We start from the raw sequence: 16,767 nt of genomic DNA, 5'->3' as shown, positions 1-16,767 counted from the left end.
GTCTCTCCTGCTAGATTGTCAGATCCTTGAGGGCAGGGGTCATGTCCATTAATTATATTGTACTCACCCAAGCGCTTAATACAGTGCTTTGCACACAGTAGGCTCTCAATAAATACTACTGATTGACTGAGCACTATACCAGCCACTTGGAGAACAGACAGTAATATTAGATATGATCCCTACCCTCAAGGATTCCACAGTCTAATGGAGAAGACGAGTAGTCATGAACGAACCTACAGTAATTAAATAAGAGCATACGAGTAGATCTATACAGTATAAACAAGTGGATAAATAAACAGATGAGTATTTTTCAGAGTGCTGAGGTAACTGAGGGGATGGCATGATTAGGAAGGTGAGGGATTGGTTAGAAAGAAGGTGGGTCTTCAGAAGGGTTTAAACTGTTTCAAACATAGATTTTTCATGTACATAGTGCAGGGAAACGGTTACACCTGAATCTTTTCCACCCAACAAGTCCATGTAAATAGTCGGTGGCACCATCTTTGAAAACAAAGGACATTTCTGTAGATCATTAGCCTGTTTCACCTTTTTTGGACCAATGATTTCAAACCTAACACCAAGAATCTAGTATGTAAAAGGGCTATCTGGTAGACCAGAAAGCTTAGGTCTGAGAGTCAGAAGACCTGGGGAGTCTAGCTAGTCTTAGCTATATCCCTGCAAGGCCATGTGATCATAGTCATTTAGTTTCTCTGTGCCTCGGTTTCCACCCTGTAAATGGTGGGGGGTGGATAATACCTGCCTCTTCCTACCTCACACGGGTAGGGAGGGAAAATGAGATGCATGATGTGGAAGCACTTTGGAAAAATAAAAGTGCTATATAAATTGAAGACATCTTCATTGTCATCATCATCATCTCTGGGAAAACAGTCTTGTAAATTGCTCTCCAACGTTGTTAGAACCTAAACACAACTTCTGCCTAAAGCAAATAAACTCAGGGTTCTTTCATAATCCCTTAAAAAGAAAAGGAATTAGAATATAGCAATGTGGTGTGAATTATTATTAAGTCAATGCCCTGATGCTCACTAGATTCATTGCTTGATTCCTCCTAGGCTTTGAGCCCTTGGCTGGAATTTACTTTCATGGCTGGGGCAAAGTATAAATTGACTATTAATTTTAAAGGACCTTTAGAAACAATGGCTGAATTTTTGAGACTTAAAAGAATGAGTTTGGGTGGAGAACTTTACAGTTCAGACTAGGCAAGACAAACATTTGTTTAATTTATGAAAGCCGCACACTCTGGAATTATGATAGAAAACCCTTTGGATTCAGCTGAACTTATTTCGTTCAAGTTAAAAGCCACTTCCTCTATTATATTGTGCTCTCCCAAGCGCTCAATAGAGGGCTTCTGCACACAGTAAGCGCTCAATAAACACCACTGACTGACTGATTGACTGATTGAGGGGGTGGAGTCTAGATGTGAATCGAAAGTCTGGGCGGAAATCACCAGTCTACTCCTGTGCCATGGTCCAGGATTGCTAGATTAGAGTACCCTCTGGTGGGAACTATAGCATTGTGCAGACTCGCCCTAAAAATCCCAGGAAACTACTTCCTCATGGCAATCAGCTCAAGCACTTGGATTTTGGAAAAATGGCTTTTTTACACTCGGCTATCTTTCACTTTTACATCACGGACTCAGCTCTCATGCAGAAAAGGGTTAATCATTTTATTATGGGACTTCAATCTCAAAGCCACTCTCCAAAGCACTTAATTATTAGCAGCAGCAGCAGCAGCATCAACAATGGTATTTATTGAGCACTTACTGTGTGGATTGTAAACCCCTCAAGGGCCCAGAGATTGTGTCTTTTCTGTTTATTGTAGGCTCACAAGTGCCTTCTAGAGGCCTCTGCAAACAGTAGGTGTTCAATAAATACTGATGATGATGAGAAGGAGGAATTGGAGGAGGAAGGGGAGAAGGAGGTGAAGGAAGAAGAGGAGGAGGAGAATAGGCTCAGGTGGAAGGTGCTGGGAAAGTGATTTTAGGTGACACTGTGGTGAAGACTAAGTGGACTTTATTTCCCATCACTAAACCCTTCGTATATTTAATGAGAGCTGGTGCCTGGCTCAACTCCTTATTTGGTCATTTAGACTTGACAAATCTAAGTGGTGGTAAGACATAACGTTTCCCCTCTTAGCTATTGGTGTCTAAGCAGTGCTTACTCTGAATGGCAAGGGGCCAGTAAAAAGGCAGGACTGTACTTGAATATGCACCGTGTGCAACAGAGTCTCAGCGTGACTTCCCACCCATGAATATAGTTTCCCCAACAGCCCTGCCATCTTCTAACGAAAGGACAGTTCTATAAGTGACCGTCTTCCTATTTGTTCTCAGAACCATCAATCAATCAATCGGTCAATGAGGACCTACTAGTAGAGGCAGCTATTTCCAGAGTGAGTTTGAGCTTTCTGTCCAGAGTTCTGATTTCTGTTTTCTTGGTGGAAATCTAACTTTCATTTACCAGCATTAATTTTACTGAGGGATATTTTACTCTCTTATGTGTTTGAAGATGATATCACTGGCAGTGATCTGTATCCAGTGTGCAGGAGTGGCTAAAAAGGCAACAGCCCCTTCATCCTGCACATTCTGAGAAATTGCCCCATGGCTACAGGGGTTATTTGCAGTGCCTGGCACTGTTATTGATTCTGCCCCCACCCCCCTTCAATCAAGGCCTGTCTGTGCCCTTCACCCCAAAAGAGCCACCCAGTTGGAGAATGCCATCCTCTAGCCTGTCCATCACTGTTATCGCCCAGCAACTCTCAACTACAACCTCACTGTGTGAGGTTGTGCTTTGCTGGGTCTTCAAAGCGCTTCTTTTGTCCACATAGTTGTGTCCCCATTGCTGTGCCTTTGAGAAACAAGTCTGCTTTTAGTAATCAGAGTAATGACTAACCAAGGTGAATTCTTTTAGGAACAGAGAAGGAAATCAAGGGCTACTTTCCAGCCACCCAACAGATTGGGACTCTTTCTGACAACCAGTTGTAGCCTGGTTCTCTTCACTGAAAACCAGCAGAATGGTGAGTCTATTTCCTATTTCATGGGTAGTGAGGGTTCTTTTCCCCTCTCAGGGTCACACCTGGAGAGTTTCCAGTACTCTACCAGTCTCAACTACTGGAGAGAGAGTCAAGCAGAGGCCTACCCATTCCATTCCTAGCTTGGCCAGTGGCTAGCGAGTGGAAGGCAATCTGCTATAAGTCAAAACTCACCTGTGCTGGGCAGCAGTGGCATGGGAGAGAGTTGAGGGCGGAGACTCAATTTTACCACGGGGAAGGAGGTGTTGGTAAACCACTTCCACATTTTTACCAAGAAAACTCTATGGATACACTACCAGAATAATTGCAAATGGAGGCAGAGCGTGCTGGGAGAGATGGGTTCATGGTGTCGCTATGGGGAGACTAGAGGGTTCTTTGAGGGTTTGAGTTCTTCAGGACCATTCTAAAGCTTCCTAGGAGATCTAGGGAAGGCTGGAACTACCTAGCACCAGCTTGTGCCCCAGACACAAATTACCAAAGGATAGCTGGGATGGTTGCCCCAGGTCCCCTGAGATTTTAGGGGACTCATTCAAGGCCCTAGAGAACCCTGCCTGCTTTGAGGGATTGTGCCTTTTTCAGTCAACTCAAAAATGCCCAGGCATTTACAATGGACAGATCCTAGTCCTAGAATTACAAGTCTCAGAACTACATCTTTGTTCCAGAAGCCCCTTGAACCCTTCCTCCTCCCCTGACCCTGTTCTCGGGTCAAAGGCATGATGTCCCCGATGTCCCAGGAGTTTGTTCTACTGCTACACCAAGATCATATATTTGGGCCCAAATGCCATTTTGTGTGACTCTACCTGGGGCCTCGCAATGCATCCCACCCCTGTGGTGCCCCAAACCACCACTTGCTCCAAGATTACTAACAGAACCTTTCTCTGCGGCTGACTCTGACCCTCACTCCATCCTCTGCCTCTCCCCAGTTCCCCTAACCCACATTTTTCTCTGCTCCCCTATTATCTCACTGCTCAAGCCCCCAGCTGCTGGTTGTTTAGCTGGCAGGACAACATGATTCAACTTCTGGAGTCAATCATCCAGTCAGAACTTTGGTGTGTAGTCAGGCCCTATCTGTCTGCAAAGAAGTGGGGTCTATTTTCAGGGGGAGGTTTGGGCCAGGAGGGTTTCTGAAGGGAGAGTTTGGGTTTCCAGACCAAGCTTTGGAGTGGAAAACCTCCTCTTAGAAAGATGTCTCCTCAACAAACTCTGCCCTCCAAAAGTGGGAGTGTGGCTGAAAAGACTACACTAGACCTTTCCCACTGAAAGCACGTGAAATTATGTGCTGGGACAAATGCAATAATAGCATGTGATTTGCCCTGCCCTGCTGTTGTCCTTTCAGCTCCCACCCAGAGGAAACAAAGCCAGAAAGGAAAATAAACAAGAGGACCATGGGCACGTCCATATTAGCCATTTTAATTAAGTACTTCAAAGGCTTTTGGAGCACCCATTGTGCTTGGGTCTCTTCCTCGTGAGGCAGATTTATTTTAAAATGAAGAGCTGCAAATGTTTTCATGTCTACTGATGAAGCATTTTGTCCACATGACAGAGCACTTTCCTGGGACAAAGCTGTTAGTTTAGATTGAAAGAGGATTGAACTCATTCTGCAGATAACTGGGTCGGTGACACAGACCTTTTCTCTGTGTTCACTTAGAGAAGGTATCTTCAAACATAATGTACATTGGTAAGACAGACCAAAAATTTTTTAAAAAGGCTTTGTTTGCTCGTAGACCCCCATCAACCACTGTTGCTACAGTAACTACGTTTTACCTTAGCTCTTTGATGTGATTTGTGAATCAGGGCCAATGTTCCTGGTGGGCTGAGTTTTTGGTCATGAAATGGAGATCCATGTTCATGGGTACCACATCCTTAACCAAGGGTAAAAATTTGGGTGTTAGTGTTAAGTGTAAGTGCCCCGAGGGAGATATGGGCCATAGGGGTGGGAGGCGAGAAGGGGAGGTGGGCGGGTAAATAGATACCTAGAGAGAACCTCTCTTGCTTACGGTGCTTTTAAAATAGATGACTTGTTTCCACAATCAGTCCCTGCCCTCACTCAGTTTCTAGGACATGCATTCTAACTAGAAGTCCTTTTTCAGGATGAGGATACTTATGAAAAAAGAGCCAAAGCAGGCGCCACCACATCCGACCTGTGCAATTTGGTGGCCTGGGCCCACACACATGGAATGATTTGCAAAAAAATGCCGACTTTAGAAGTCATTCACAACAAGGAGAACGTTCCCAGAGGGAAATCTGCTCTGTGGCTCTGTGAAGCCGGCCATGCCTACAACTGGCCCTGTGGACCTCTGGCCTACAAACTCATGGAAGAACAGGCATCTTCTCAAGGAACCCAGAAAAGAGGTTCTGCCGCTTCTTTCTGGCAGAAGCAGGATGACCCAAAGAAGAAATTCAAGTCGGCTCCATTGGTTGAGACAACTCACAAGGGCACTGGCTCTATGGAATCCCAGAATCCATCTATCAAACAGAAGCCAGAGAGAAGGGCAGAGGTGACCAGCGTACTAGTCCAGACCTCTTCACAGAAAGAATGTTTGAGCACCGTGACTTTTCAGACCAGCTCCACCAGTTCTCTGCCTTGCAGTGTCATTCAGATTCCAAACCAAGAAGTGAGTGCAGGAGCCCAGGGGGTGAAGGCCAGCCAGAACATCCAAGGGTCCTTTGGAGTCAAGCCGATGGATGAGTGCTATATAGGAAACCAAGGTGGAGGGCTGAATCCACAAGTCATCATTATAGATACAGTAGAGAGTGATGCTGACAGTGGTGAAAAGGTCCCAGAGAGCCCGAGTATTGATTCTGGAGTTCCAGAGAATATCTCCATCTCCCGTCCTCAGAAGAACCCTCCGGAAAGCAACAAGAGCAGGCCGAAACATCTAGAAGACAACTCAAAAGAAGATGATCTGCCAGGGCCAATGATGGCCACCAAAGCACCACCACTCCATTCCAAGCCAAGCGGTTTAGGCTCCAAGTTGCACTGTGGATATAGTGACAACCAACCCAGTCCCTCTGGAATGCGCAGCTCAAAGGACAGTTCTTCGTTCTCAAAGTCACCCTCATCTCCTCTTCAACCTCACATTGTGAAGGTCATTTCCCTGAAGAATGAACCACAGTGGGCCTCATGGTTCGACAACCCTGATGAGGACGAACCCCCGCCGTTACCACTATCTTGTTTTGGCAGCCTCAGTTCTGACAACAAAGTTTCAGGGAATGTTTCAACTTCAGAGTCTGGTAAGCTTTCTTGGATGCCTCACTCTCCTTCCCACCTAACCCTTCCTTCCAGGTATGTGTCTCCAGAATGAGGCTTGTAGACACTGGCTAGAGGTAACAGAGGTAACAGTCTCCCAGCTCCGCGGGAGGCTTAATTTGCCCATCACCAGCCCTTTCTTCTTTTCCCCAACTCTCTCTCCCTTCTGCAACACCTAAGCACTTGAATCTGTACCCTTTGAGCACTTGATAGTCACCCCACCCTCAGCCCCACAACACTTATAGCCATATCCATAATTTATTCATTTATTCATTCATGTCTGAATCCCCCTCTGGACTTTAAGTTCCTTGTGGTCAGGGAACGTGTCTACCAATTCTGTTGTATCATCCTCTCCCAAGTGCTTAGTCCGGTGCTCTGCCCACAGCAAGTGCCCAATAAATACTATTGATTGATTGATTTCCTTCTGCCTGGCTTTAAGAGCTACAGAAAAGTGACCAATTCTCTCTTTCCTCTACAGCAGGCAGCAGTGGGTGGCTCCCAGCTCAGAGTTTACCCCGCTACCTTAAAGTGTTCCAAACTTCAGTTTCTGTGAGCTTCCCCTTCCTCTTCCCCCTTACATTAAAATAAATTATGGCTACGTACCTAAGTGCTGTGGGGAGCACTTGCTTATGTCACAAGAACAGAGAACTTTAGCACTTCCATCCAGCCCAGGATTCTGCCTCTGACCGGGACACCAGAGGAAGCTTGGTGGTACCGGGTGATGGATGGACCATCAGATATTCCTACCTTTTCCTCTAGTAACCCATCATAGACCTATCGTTCATGAACCTACTTAAATCTTTCTCAGGTCTTCTAATGTTCTTTCTTTTCCCTTCATATGAAGTACAGTATGCATGGATAAAAATGATGGCATTTATTAAGCGCATATCTGTTCCCAGCCTCCCCCTCCTAGACTGTGAGCTGGTTGGGGGCAGGGAATGTGTCTGCTGTTGTCGTATTGTACTCTCCCAAGCGTTTAGTACAGCACTTTGCACACAGAAAGTGCTCAATACATACGATTGAATGAATAAATGAATGAATAAGCCCTGGAGTAGATACGCACTAATCAGATCCAATGCAGTCCCCCCACCCCCCACATGGGGCTCACAGTCTAAGAGACTCAACCGTGAATCTATCCAAATCCACTGATATCTTTGGCTGCAGCAACCTCTCGTTTGAACAAATTCCATATGCTCACTTCCTTCTGAGTGAAGAAGTGTTCTCCTTCAGTGTTTTGAGGCCTCTGCCCTCTAGGTTCATCGGGTACCCCCCTTGTTGTGGGCTTGGGGCAACAAAATCATTTTCCGTTCACCCATTTAGAACTATTTGCTAGAAAACCGTAAACACGTTTAGGGACTTTCGGCTCAGACCTTAAAAAGACCTTAAAAGCATTTGTTAGGCGAGGCCTCATAGGGTAGATGCTGCCCAACTTTCTAAAAGTTAAGGAAGCCACTTACCCTCTGATCTCCTTCCTTCTTTGACTCCAGAAGCCCTCATTTTGGTTTGGGGTAGCTATTCAAGCAGATGATTTGTTAAATTTTGCTATCTCAATGTTTACTGTTCTCTGGCTGTCTACCTAGGAGCAGCGTGGCCTAGTGGAAAGAGCACGGGTCCGGGAGCCAGAGAACCTGGGTTCTAATCCCAGCCCCACCATGTACCTGCTGTGTGATCTTGGGCAAGTCACTTAACTTCTCTGTGCCTCAGTTATTTCATCTGTAAAATGTGGATTCAATGCTTGTTCTCCCGCCTGTTTAGGTTGTCACCAGTGACAGTATGGACCACTCCCTCTTCCTAGAATTGCTATCTCACAACATTCTCTCCTTGTTATTCTCCAACTTCTCTGACTGATCTTTCTCATTCTCTTTAGCTGCCTTTTCTTTTGCCCCTCACCCCCTAATTTTTGGTGTTCCTCAAGGCTGGTTTTGGCTCCCTCATCACTTCATACTCACTCCCCTGAGGAGCTCATTTGCTCCCAGGCTTCAACTTCCACCTCTACGCATATGACCCCCAAATCTATCTATCTCATAAGCTCCCAACCTCTCTCCCCATTTGCAATCTCACATTTCCATTTGCTCGAGGGACACCTCCACCCGAATCTCCAGCTGGAAACTCAAACTCAGTATGTTCAAAACTGAACTCCTCATCTTCCCTCCTAAACCTTCCTCCCCTCTACCTAACTTCTCCATCGAAGTTGACAACCTTACCATCCTCCCTGTTTCCAAAGCCGGTAACCTTGCCACTGTCCTTGTTCTCCTTTCACACTCAGTCTGTTGCTACATCCTACCCCTCCGCAACATTTCCTCTCCAATCAATCGATCATATTTATTGAGAGCTTACCGTGTGCAGAGCACTTGTACTAAATGCTTGGGAGAGTACAACATAACAGAGTTGGTAAACACGTTCCCTGCCCACAAAGAGCTTGCAGTCTAGAGGACACATCATCAGCTTTGTTCTGTATTTTGTACATCTTACTCTCCTTCCCTCCCCTCAACTCCCCCCACAGCCCTGGTCTTCTCTTTCCTCACACTTCTGCCCCGACCCTACTTTTCCTATTTTGTCTAAGTCACTCTCCCTGCACAATTACATGTTTGTTCTTGCGTTATAATCCTTTTCCAGAAGGCCAGAGGCAGAGTCCTGCTAACATACCACAGTGTAAACTGATGAGCTGCTGTTCTGCTAACTCCAGCTTGTTAAAAAAAAGAAAAAAAAAGTTTCCAGTTAAACAACATCTTCTCTCCTTGCTTATCTCCAGAAGTCATGTTTTTCAAAGAAGTACTGGGGCCCCGATGTTTCATTCTACAATCTAGGAGCAAAGTCTCTTCTTTAGGGTATTCATTTGCCGGACTTTAACATGGTCTGGTTTTCAGCCAGACACTTTCCTGTCTAGTACAGATTCATTCATTCATTCATTCAATAGTATTTATTGAGCGCTTACTATGTGCAGAGCACTGTACTAAGAGCTTGGAATGTACAATTTGGCAACAGAGACAATCCCTGCCCAGTGACGGGCTCACAGTCTAAAAGGGGGAGACAGACGGGAAAGCAAAACAGAACAAGACAAAAACAAGACAACATCATCAAGATAAATAGAATCAAGGGGATATGCACCTCACTGAGAAAATAAATAGGGTAATAAATAATATATACAAATGAGCACAGTGCTGAGGGGAGGGGGGGAGGAGCAGAGGGAAAGGGGGGCTCAGTCTGGAAAGGCCTCTTGGAGGAGGTGAGCTCTCAGTAGGGCTTTGAAGAGGGAAAGAGAGTTAGTTTGGCGGAGGTGAGGAGGGAGGGCGTTCCAGGACAGTGGTAGGATGTGGGCCAGGGGCCGACGGGGGATAGGCGTGAACGGGGGACGGTGAGGAGGTGAGCAGCAGAGGAGTGGAGCGTGCGAGGTGGGCAGTAGAAAGAGAGAAGGGAGGTGAGGTAGGAGGGGGCAAGGGAATGGAGAGCTTTGAAGCCAAGAATGAGGAGTTTTTGTTTCATGCGAAGGTTGATAGGCAACCCCTGGAGGTTTTTGAGGAGGGGAGTGACATGCCCAGAGCGTTTCTGTAGGAAGATGGAACGTTTCTGTAGGAAGATGGAACGTTTCTATAGGAAGATTCAGCACTTGGACTGTGAGCCCCATGTGAGACAAGGACTGGGTCGGATCTGATTGCATTGTATCTACCCCAGTGCTTGGAGCATAGTAAGCACTTATCGTACGCTACAATTATTATTGTTGTCATTGTTATCATTATTATGAACCATTCACTATTGTTTCTCTTATCTCATAAAAGCAGGTAAAGCGGCTAGAAAGAAAACTAAAAGCATGACTGAGATAAAAATGTTCAGAGATTGGCTCAAACGCACTAAGCCTTCCGAAACGCGTGAAATATGTACAATACCCCCTGCTGAGCTCAACCAATTGCTGATGTCCTTTTTCAATGAGATCCGAAAGCAAAATGGCACTGAATTTTCAGCCAGTTCTCTATATTTCTTCCAAAGTAGCATAGATAAATACCTCAAGAAGCAAAACTATAAATGCAGCATAATAAAAGGGCCTGAATTCCAGGGATCTCAGAAAATTCTCAAAGGAAAGGTGCGACAATTACTCTTTAACGAAAAGCAAAGGGATTGGAAGATGCTTCAAAATTTAACTGATGAAGACATGGCCAGTCTTCGGAAGGCAGGGGTATTGAGTCGATTGCACCCTGAAGGCCTTCTGAACCTGATGATTCTCAACATCGTCAGAGGGTTTGGTGCTTTACAGTGCTTTCAAAATGTTACCGTGACTTGGGGCCAAATTATCCTGAAAAAACGTGGCAACTTGGAGATCCTGGAATGGCATGGTGATGAAAACCCAAGTCCGGATAAGAAGAATTATATCACCGAAAAGCCCGAAAGCCCAGAAGACTGTCCGATTCTTGATTACAAGGAGTACTCTAGAAAGAGACCCCTGGATATGCTGAGTTGCAACAGTCCATTCTATCTTGCTCCCAAGCCTGTCTGCTCAGTCTGTGATCAGATCTGGTTCTCTAAGAAATCTCTTCTCAAAACAAAGGTGAAGAAGTTGTTAAAAACCCTCTTGCAGCATATAAAGAGGGGGTTGAGCAAGTAGAACTCCCTCCCCATGTCTATGCGTCTGGTTTCTAACAAGAGGAAGTCACTGTGGACTGGCATGAGTCAATGTGCACAGTTGAAGTTTAGAATAAATATTCTCTGATTAGTTGAAGGGAGTCTCCATGGGCCTATGGAAAAGATCGAAGATGGAAAGATGCTGGTGATTAAGTTGAAATCCCAGAACAAAAATAGTTAAGCCATTCCAGACATTGCTTTAAGTTTTGAAAGAGCCCTGTAACCTCCCTTGCTTAAGTTTCTTAGTGTGAAAGTAGCAAAGTAGAGTTCGACTTAATTTCTGTTATTCATACAAATTTGTTGTCTTTATTTATAGTTTTAAAATAAATATTAGTAAGATAGGTAAGTATAAGAAAAGCACTACAATGATCTATAAGCTAGAGAAGGGAATTCTGAATATACCCAAAGACGTAAATTGTTTACACAGATGTTTACAATTTATTTAAATAAGAAACCAAGAACAAAGCAAAGAAGCACTGAAAAACATATTTTTGAAATTAATCACTACTTGTAAGAATGTTGAATGTTATATTTATAGTTACTTGATATAGGTGGAATTCTCTTCCAATCCCATCAAGGAGATTGTAGTTCCACCCTTGTTTTCAAAATAAAGTGTTTTGTCTTTCATTTCTTATGCGTCTATTCCTCTGCTTTCTCCATGGCTGTCGGATGATATAGTGTGGTTTAGTGAAAATGTGACAATACTCCAGAGAAAAATCAAAGCACTCTAGAAATTCGAGGTATTTTTACTCAAGGGAGAGGTCATTCCTGGAGGGATGCCTGAGGGCTTACTGTGTACAGAACACTGTACTAAGTGCTTGGGAGGGTATAATACAATGGACTTGAATGACCGAAGGATCTTGTTCAGACTCTCTAACCTCAATACCTAAGCAAAGGAGCACGGGAAGATTCCAGCCAACCCAAATGGAAAAGGAAATGTTTGTTTATGTAACAATTGATTCTTCATTTTTACCTCACTCCAGACCCCACCATGGCAGAGATATTCAGTTGCATTCTGTCTCTTGGAAGCCTGTCGACAAATAGCATCTCTTCAGGCCTCCTGGTGCTCCAGGCGACGCATCTATTTTCATTCCCTTCATGTGTGTGCATTGAATTTGCTCAAGATTTCCAAAAATAGCGATAACCAAGTCTTTAATCACTGTGAGGCAGATTAAAACACTCTATAGAGTTCCATCTACCTAGTTTTAGAGAAGCACTCTGCAGGTTGCTTGAGCAGATCATGACTTTAATCAAGACTTTTCTGAAGGTGGCTAGACACAGGAGTGTCCTGTACTGCCAGTTCCCCAACTCTTTTGCAGGGACACCAGTAGACAAAAGATACAAAACAAGTACAAAATCCCCCTCCCCACCCCCCATTACCTGAAACAGCCAGAACGTTAATCGTATTCACACCTGTGTGTGTGTGTGTGTGTGTGTGTGTGTGTGGTGTGTGTGAAGATTTAAACTAGCCTGTCAGATAAAGTCAAAAATTTACCAGCCCACTTTTTTTTTTTGAGCAAACACCGTGCTGCCGGCTACTCAATCTGATGTTAAATATAGATATTCTTTTTAATTGGCCTGCCCTCCTTTGTGACTGACTGGAGTCACATGGTTATCTCCAAGAGCTATCTGAGCAGATTGCCTTTGTCTATTCTGCCTGGCTGGGAAGAAGGATTTCTTCTTCATTCTGAATGTCTGTATCCATTGCCAACCACCAGAATTCTTCAAAGTGGTTTCACTAGCCAGAAGAGCTGCAGGGAGAGGCAGAGGTGATTGGCTGATGATTAAAATGGTGTGACTTCAAGAGGGAAGAGAGTTGAGAGGAGCTTTTCAAAGCAGTAGCTGAGCCCTGGGAAAAAGTCACACAGAGGGATGCCAGGGAAGAGGGGTTGAGGCTTTGGAGATCATTCAGAGCTATCCACTGGTAATTAAAGGTGGTTCCCCAGAGCGGTTTGAGTGCTATCAACCTGCTGGATAAGGACTTCTGAGGCCTCCAGTGAAACATCTCAGGGCCACAAGGATTATATTGGTTTTGCCTCAGGTGCTGAGCCCTGCACTGGGTACTGGGGGGCGGGGTGGGGGTGGGTGGACAGAGAATGGAGAAGAAATAATTCCGGCTCTCGAGGGGTTGTTGGTCTGATGAGGGGAGACAGGAAATCCCCATAACCCCACACGATCCTGCACTGGGGCGCAGGGGAGGGTCAGAGAGAGGAACTGACAGTTTGATAAAGGACTCGGAGCCCACATGCCCATACACACGCACACTACCACACACACACACACACACACACACACACACACATCCTGTGCTGGTGCTGGGGAAAGGGACAGAGGGAAGAGGTCATGCTATCTCTGACGTCGTGTGAGTGCCAATCTGATGGTGGAAGCAGGACAGAGTCCCAGATCAACCGGCAGACAAATAACACGCAAGAGAAAGAGGCGCGCACCATAAGAAAAGCTCCCGAGTACAAGCCCCAGCGACTCACTCGTAATTCCACACAGAATAAAGGTCCCACGAGTTGCGGGAGTGAATGGAATGACCAAGGTCAGGTGGGGTTAATCCAAAACTCTCTAAAGGAAGACATAGCTCACTGTGTTTGTTTTTTTAAGGTCTCAATCAGGATTCACTGCTTAAATATTCTTCCCCCTCTCCCCGGTATGCCAGATCCTTGAAGCTTTTTCCCACTCAGGATCTCTACAGGTCCTCTCCTATGCCCTCTCTTCCCCTTGCTCTCTCCCTTTCCCTTTTTCTCCCTTTCCCTCACCCCCTCCCCTTCCCAGTGCTCCACCTTATCTTGGATCAATCTGAAAGTTGTCAGCCCTTCAGAAACCATTATCCCGTAGAAACTGCCTTCAGACCTCAGGCCTTGCCTCTTCATCAGGCTAAGTTATTGATCTCCTTTAGCCAGGGACCTCTCTCTGCCCTTCCCATTTTGTAACCCCGACCTGACCCGTGGCAGTATGGGATACAGTGGAAACTCTAACTCCAAGGGGAAGATGATATTGGCTGGGATATTTATCATCTTCAAGCTAGAGTTTTAGGAAATCAGGTGGGAAGGAGGAGGCAAGTTTGGAAGTCTGGCGTATTCTGCAGAAGGGTAAAATGAGGTGTGAGAACTGGGGTGTAATTGGAAAAGAGAGTGGATAAGTAGAAGGGAAAGAGCTGATTGAGTCACTTAAAGTCAGTGGTCAGGTGATTCTGTTTGATGTGGAAAAGATTGGGCAACCAGCCACTGGAGGATCCTGAGGATTTGGGAGATGTGAGTCAAAGAACATTTTAGAAAAATGATCTGGGAAACCGAGTGAATAGGTACTGGACCCTCAGCCCCACAGCACTTAGGTACACGTCTGTTATTTATTAGTATCCGTGTCTGTCTCCCGCTCTAGACTGTAAGCGCCTTGTGGGCAGGGACCATGCCTACCAACTCTGTTGTATTATATGCTCCCAAACATTTAGGACAGTACTGTGCACAAGTAAGTGCTCAATAAATACCATTGACTGTTTGTTATTTGTTTGATAGTACTTGTTAAGTGCTTACTCTGTATCAAACACTATTCTAAGCACTGGGGTAGGTACAAGTTCATTAGGTTGGACACAGTTCCTGTCCCACATGGGGGATCACAGTCTTAAGTAGCAGGGAGAACAGGTATTGAGTCCTCATTTTACAGTTGAAGAAACAGGTACAGAGAAGTTAAGCGACTTGCCCAAGGTCACACAGCAAGCAATTGGCAGAGCTGGGATTAGAGCGCAGGTCTTTTGACTCCCAGGCCTGTGCTCTTTCCACTAGGCCACGACTGCTTCTGGGGCAGGGTGGTCAGCGAGGAGGCTGATACAGTCCTCAAGCTGAGTCAAGCTGAGACGTGACAAATGCCTGGGATCATGGGGAGCAGATGGGACAGCCTCTGGAAATGGAAAAGTCTTTCTCTCCATTTACCCCTTGGACTGGTACCTATTTGCAATTCAGGACTAAGGACAGAATTGCCTCAGTGCTCCAGGCCTTTCAGAGACAGTCTCCATCCGGTTGATGCTTCTGGATCTGCTCTCCTGATGAGACGCTTTTGTCTTTCAAAGGTCCCAGCCCAGGTCTCTGCCTCTAAAACTCCTCTCCCCACCTCCCCTCTCCCTGCCTCACTGGCTGTAACTCCATCCTAGCTCTGAGGGGGCCCAGGGGGTTGGCCCTGAACTGAGTCCACATTCCTGGGCCTTTGCAGACTCCCTCCGTCTCCTCCACTCCTACCCTCGTCTCCCCAAATTGGACAGATGGATTGCACACCAATGAAGGGGAGGGAGCAGACTGGTATTGTTTTGAAAGGGGCCACAAATGCACACCTGGCAAGACTCAAAGTCTTCTGGTTATCACTCTGGGAAAGTCTCAGTAGGAACAGACTCCATTTTATCGAAGTGATCGGGCTCATGGGGCGGTATCGATTTCTGCCTTAAGAATGGGGCAAAGGGCATTCCCTCCAAGGGAGAAGAAGGAACGTGGACATTTAAGAAGGAGCAAGGGAGGGTGTGGGAGTCAGTGGGTGCCCGGCGACTGGGTGGATGAGGCCTGCTCAGGGTAGGGAGACGGGTGAGGTGTGGCTGACCAGCAGAACCTGGGAGGCAGGGGCAAGATCTCTCTAACTTCTTGTGGCTCTTCCTGCTCCTTGAGATTTGACCAGCCCTATTGACTCTGGTCTAGAGAAAAATAAACAGGAGCCTGGTTTCTTCCTTCTCAAAGGCCCAGAGAAATCTTCTCCAGCGGGTTCTGGCCCACGGTTGGGCCAGCCTGGAGGATATTAGGGGATTTACTCAGTATCCTGCAGAGTAATCATCACTTTTCTAGAGTTGGGGGAGCAGGGGATCTTCTGGTTCATCCCTAGACTGGCCCTTTTAGTGATGTCTAAATAGTGGCAGTATTTATTAAGCCCTTACTAAGAATAATAATAAAATAATTGTGGTATTTGTCAAGAATTTACTATGTGCCAGGCACTGTAGTAAGCGCTGGGATAGATACGAGATAATTGAGTCAGACACAGTTCCTGTCCCACATAGGGCTCACCATCTTAATCCCCATTTTACAAATGAAGTCACTGAGGCACAGAGAAGTGAAGTGATTGGCCCAAGGTCACAGAGCAGAGAAGTGGGGGAGGTGGAATTAGAACCCAGGTCCTCTGACTCCCAAGCCTGTGCTCTTTCCACTAGGACATGCTGCTTCTCTTACTGCGTGCAGGGCACTGTGCTAAGCGCTGGGAGAGCTTAGCACACAGCTAAGTTATTCATACAGGGGAACATCACCAATCTCTAGAAGTATGGTTCTGAGAGGAAGGTGGCTGAGTGGCAGAAGCCCCTTTCGGAGCTTTCCTACTCCCCATTCCCCACCACCTCAGCTCGCCACCCCAAGGAACTGTGATCTCCCCTCAAGTTGATGCTGGTGACCATGGCCACAGTTGCCCTGCTTTTGGCGGGGCCCGACAGCCATACCCAGAAGCAGTGCAGCTCAGTGGAAAGAGCACAGGCTTGGGAGTCAGAGGTCATGGGTTCTAATCCCAGCTCTGCTGCTCATCAGCTGTGTGACTTTGGGCAAGTCACTTCACTTTTCTGTCCCTCAGTTACCTCATCTGTAAAATGGGGATTAAGACTCTGAGCCCCATGTGGGACAATCTGATCACCTTGTATCCCCCCAGAGCTTAAAAGAGTGCTTCGCACATAGTAAGTGCTTAACAAATGCCATTATTATTATTATTATTATTATTATTATCATTATTATTGTACTGCCTCTGAGCTAAACATTGGGACAGGGCTTTCAATAAACTGAGCATTTTACAATCTCTACTTCCTCCCCTGACCCCAGGCCCTCAATGGGGGAAGGAGGAGA

General features: G+C 45.9%; 1 protein-coding gene and 1 non-coding gene across 2 annotated transcripts in view; both read left to right on the top strand.

Annotated features, from left to right (window-relative positions):
• Positions 1-11,533, top strand: part of LOC103170284 (uncharacterized protein KIAA1958-like) — a 38,010-nt gene extending 26,477 nt beyond the window's left edge. The window contains exons 2-4 of the mRNA XM_007667583.3: positions 2,922-3,027; positions 5,133-6,276; positions 10,069-11,533. Coding sequence (XP_007665773.1) covers positions 3,025-3,027; positions 5,133-6,276; positions 10,069-10,889 — 1,968 coding nt within the window. The 5' untranslated portion in view covers positions 2,922-3,024 and the 3' untranslated portion in view covers positions 10,890-11,533. The remainder of the gene's footprint in view (positions 1-2,921; positions 3,028-5,132; positions 6,277-10,068) is intronic.
• LOC114806963 lies at positions 3,069-3,206 on the top strand. The gene has a single exon (XR_003755016.1). It is a non-coding gene; the product is annotated as a small nucleolar RNA SNORA7 (small nucleolar RNA).
• Positions 11,534-16,767: the final 5,234 nt, after the last annotated feature.

This window comes from Ornithorhynchus anatinus, chromosome X1 (genome assembly GCF_004115215.2).
Source record: "Ornithorhynchus anatinus isolate Pmale09 chromosome X1, mOrnAna1.pri.v4, whole genome shotgun sequence".
Lineage (NCBI taxonomy): Eukaryota > Metazoa > Chordata > Mammalia > Monotremata > Ornithorhynchidae > Ornithorhynchus > Ornithorhynchus anatinus.
This window is presented reverse-complemented; position numbering and strand designations above follow the sequence as displayed.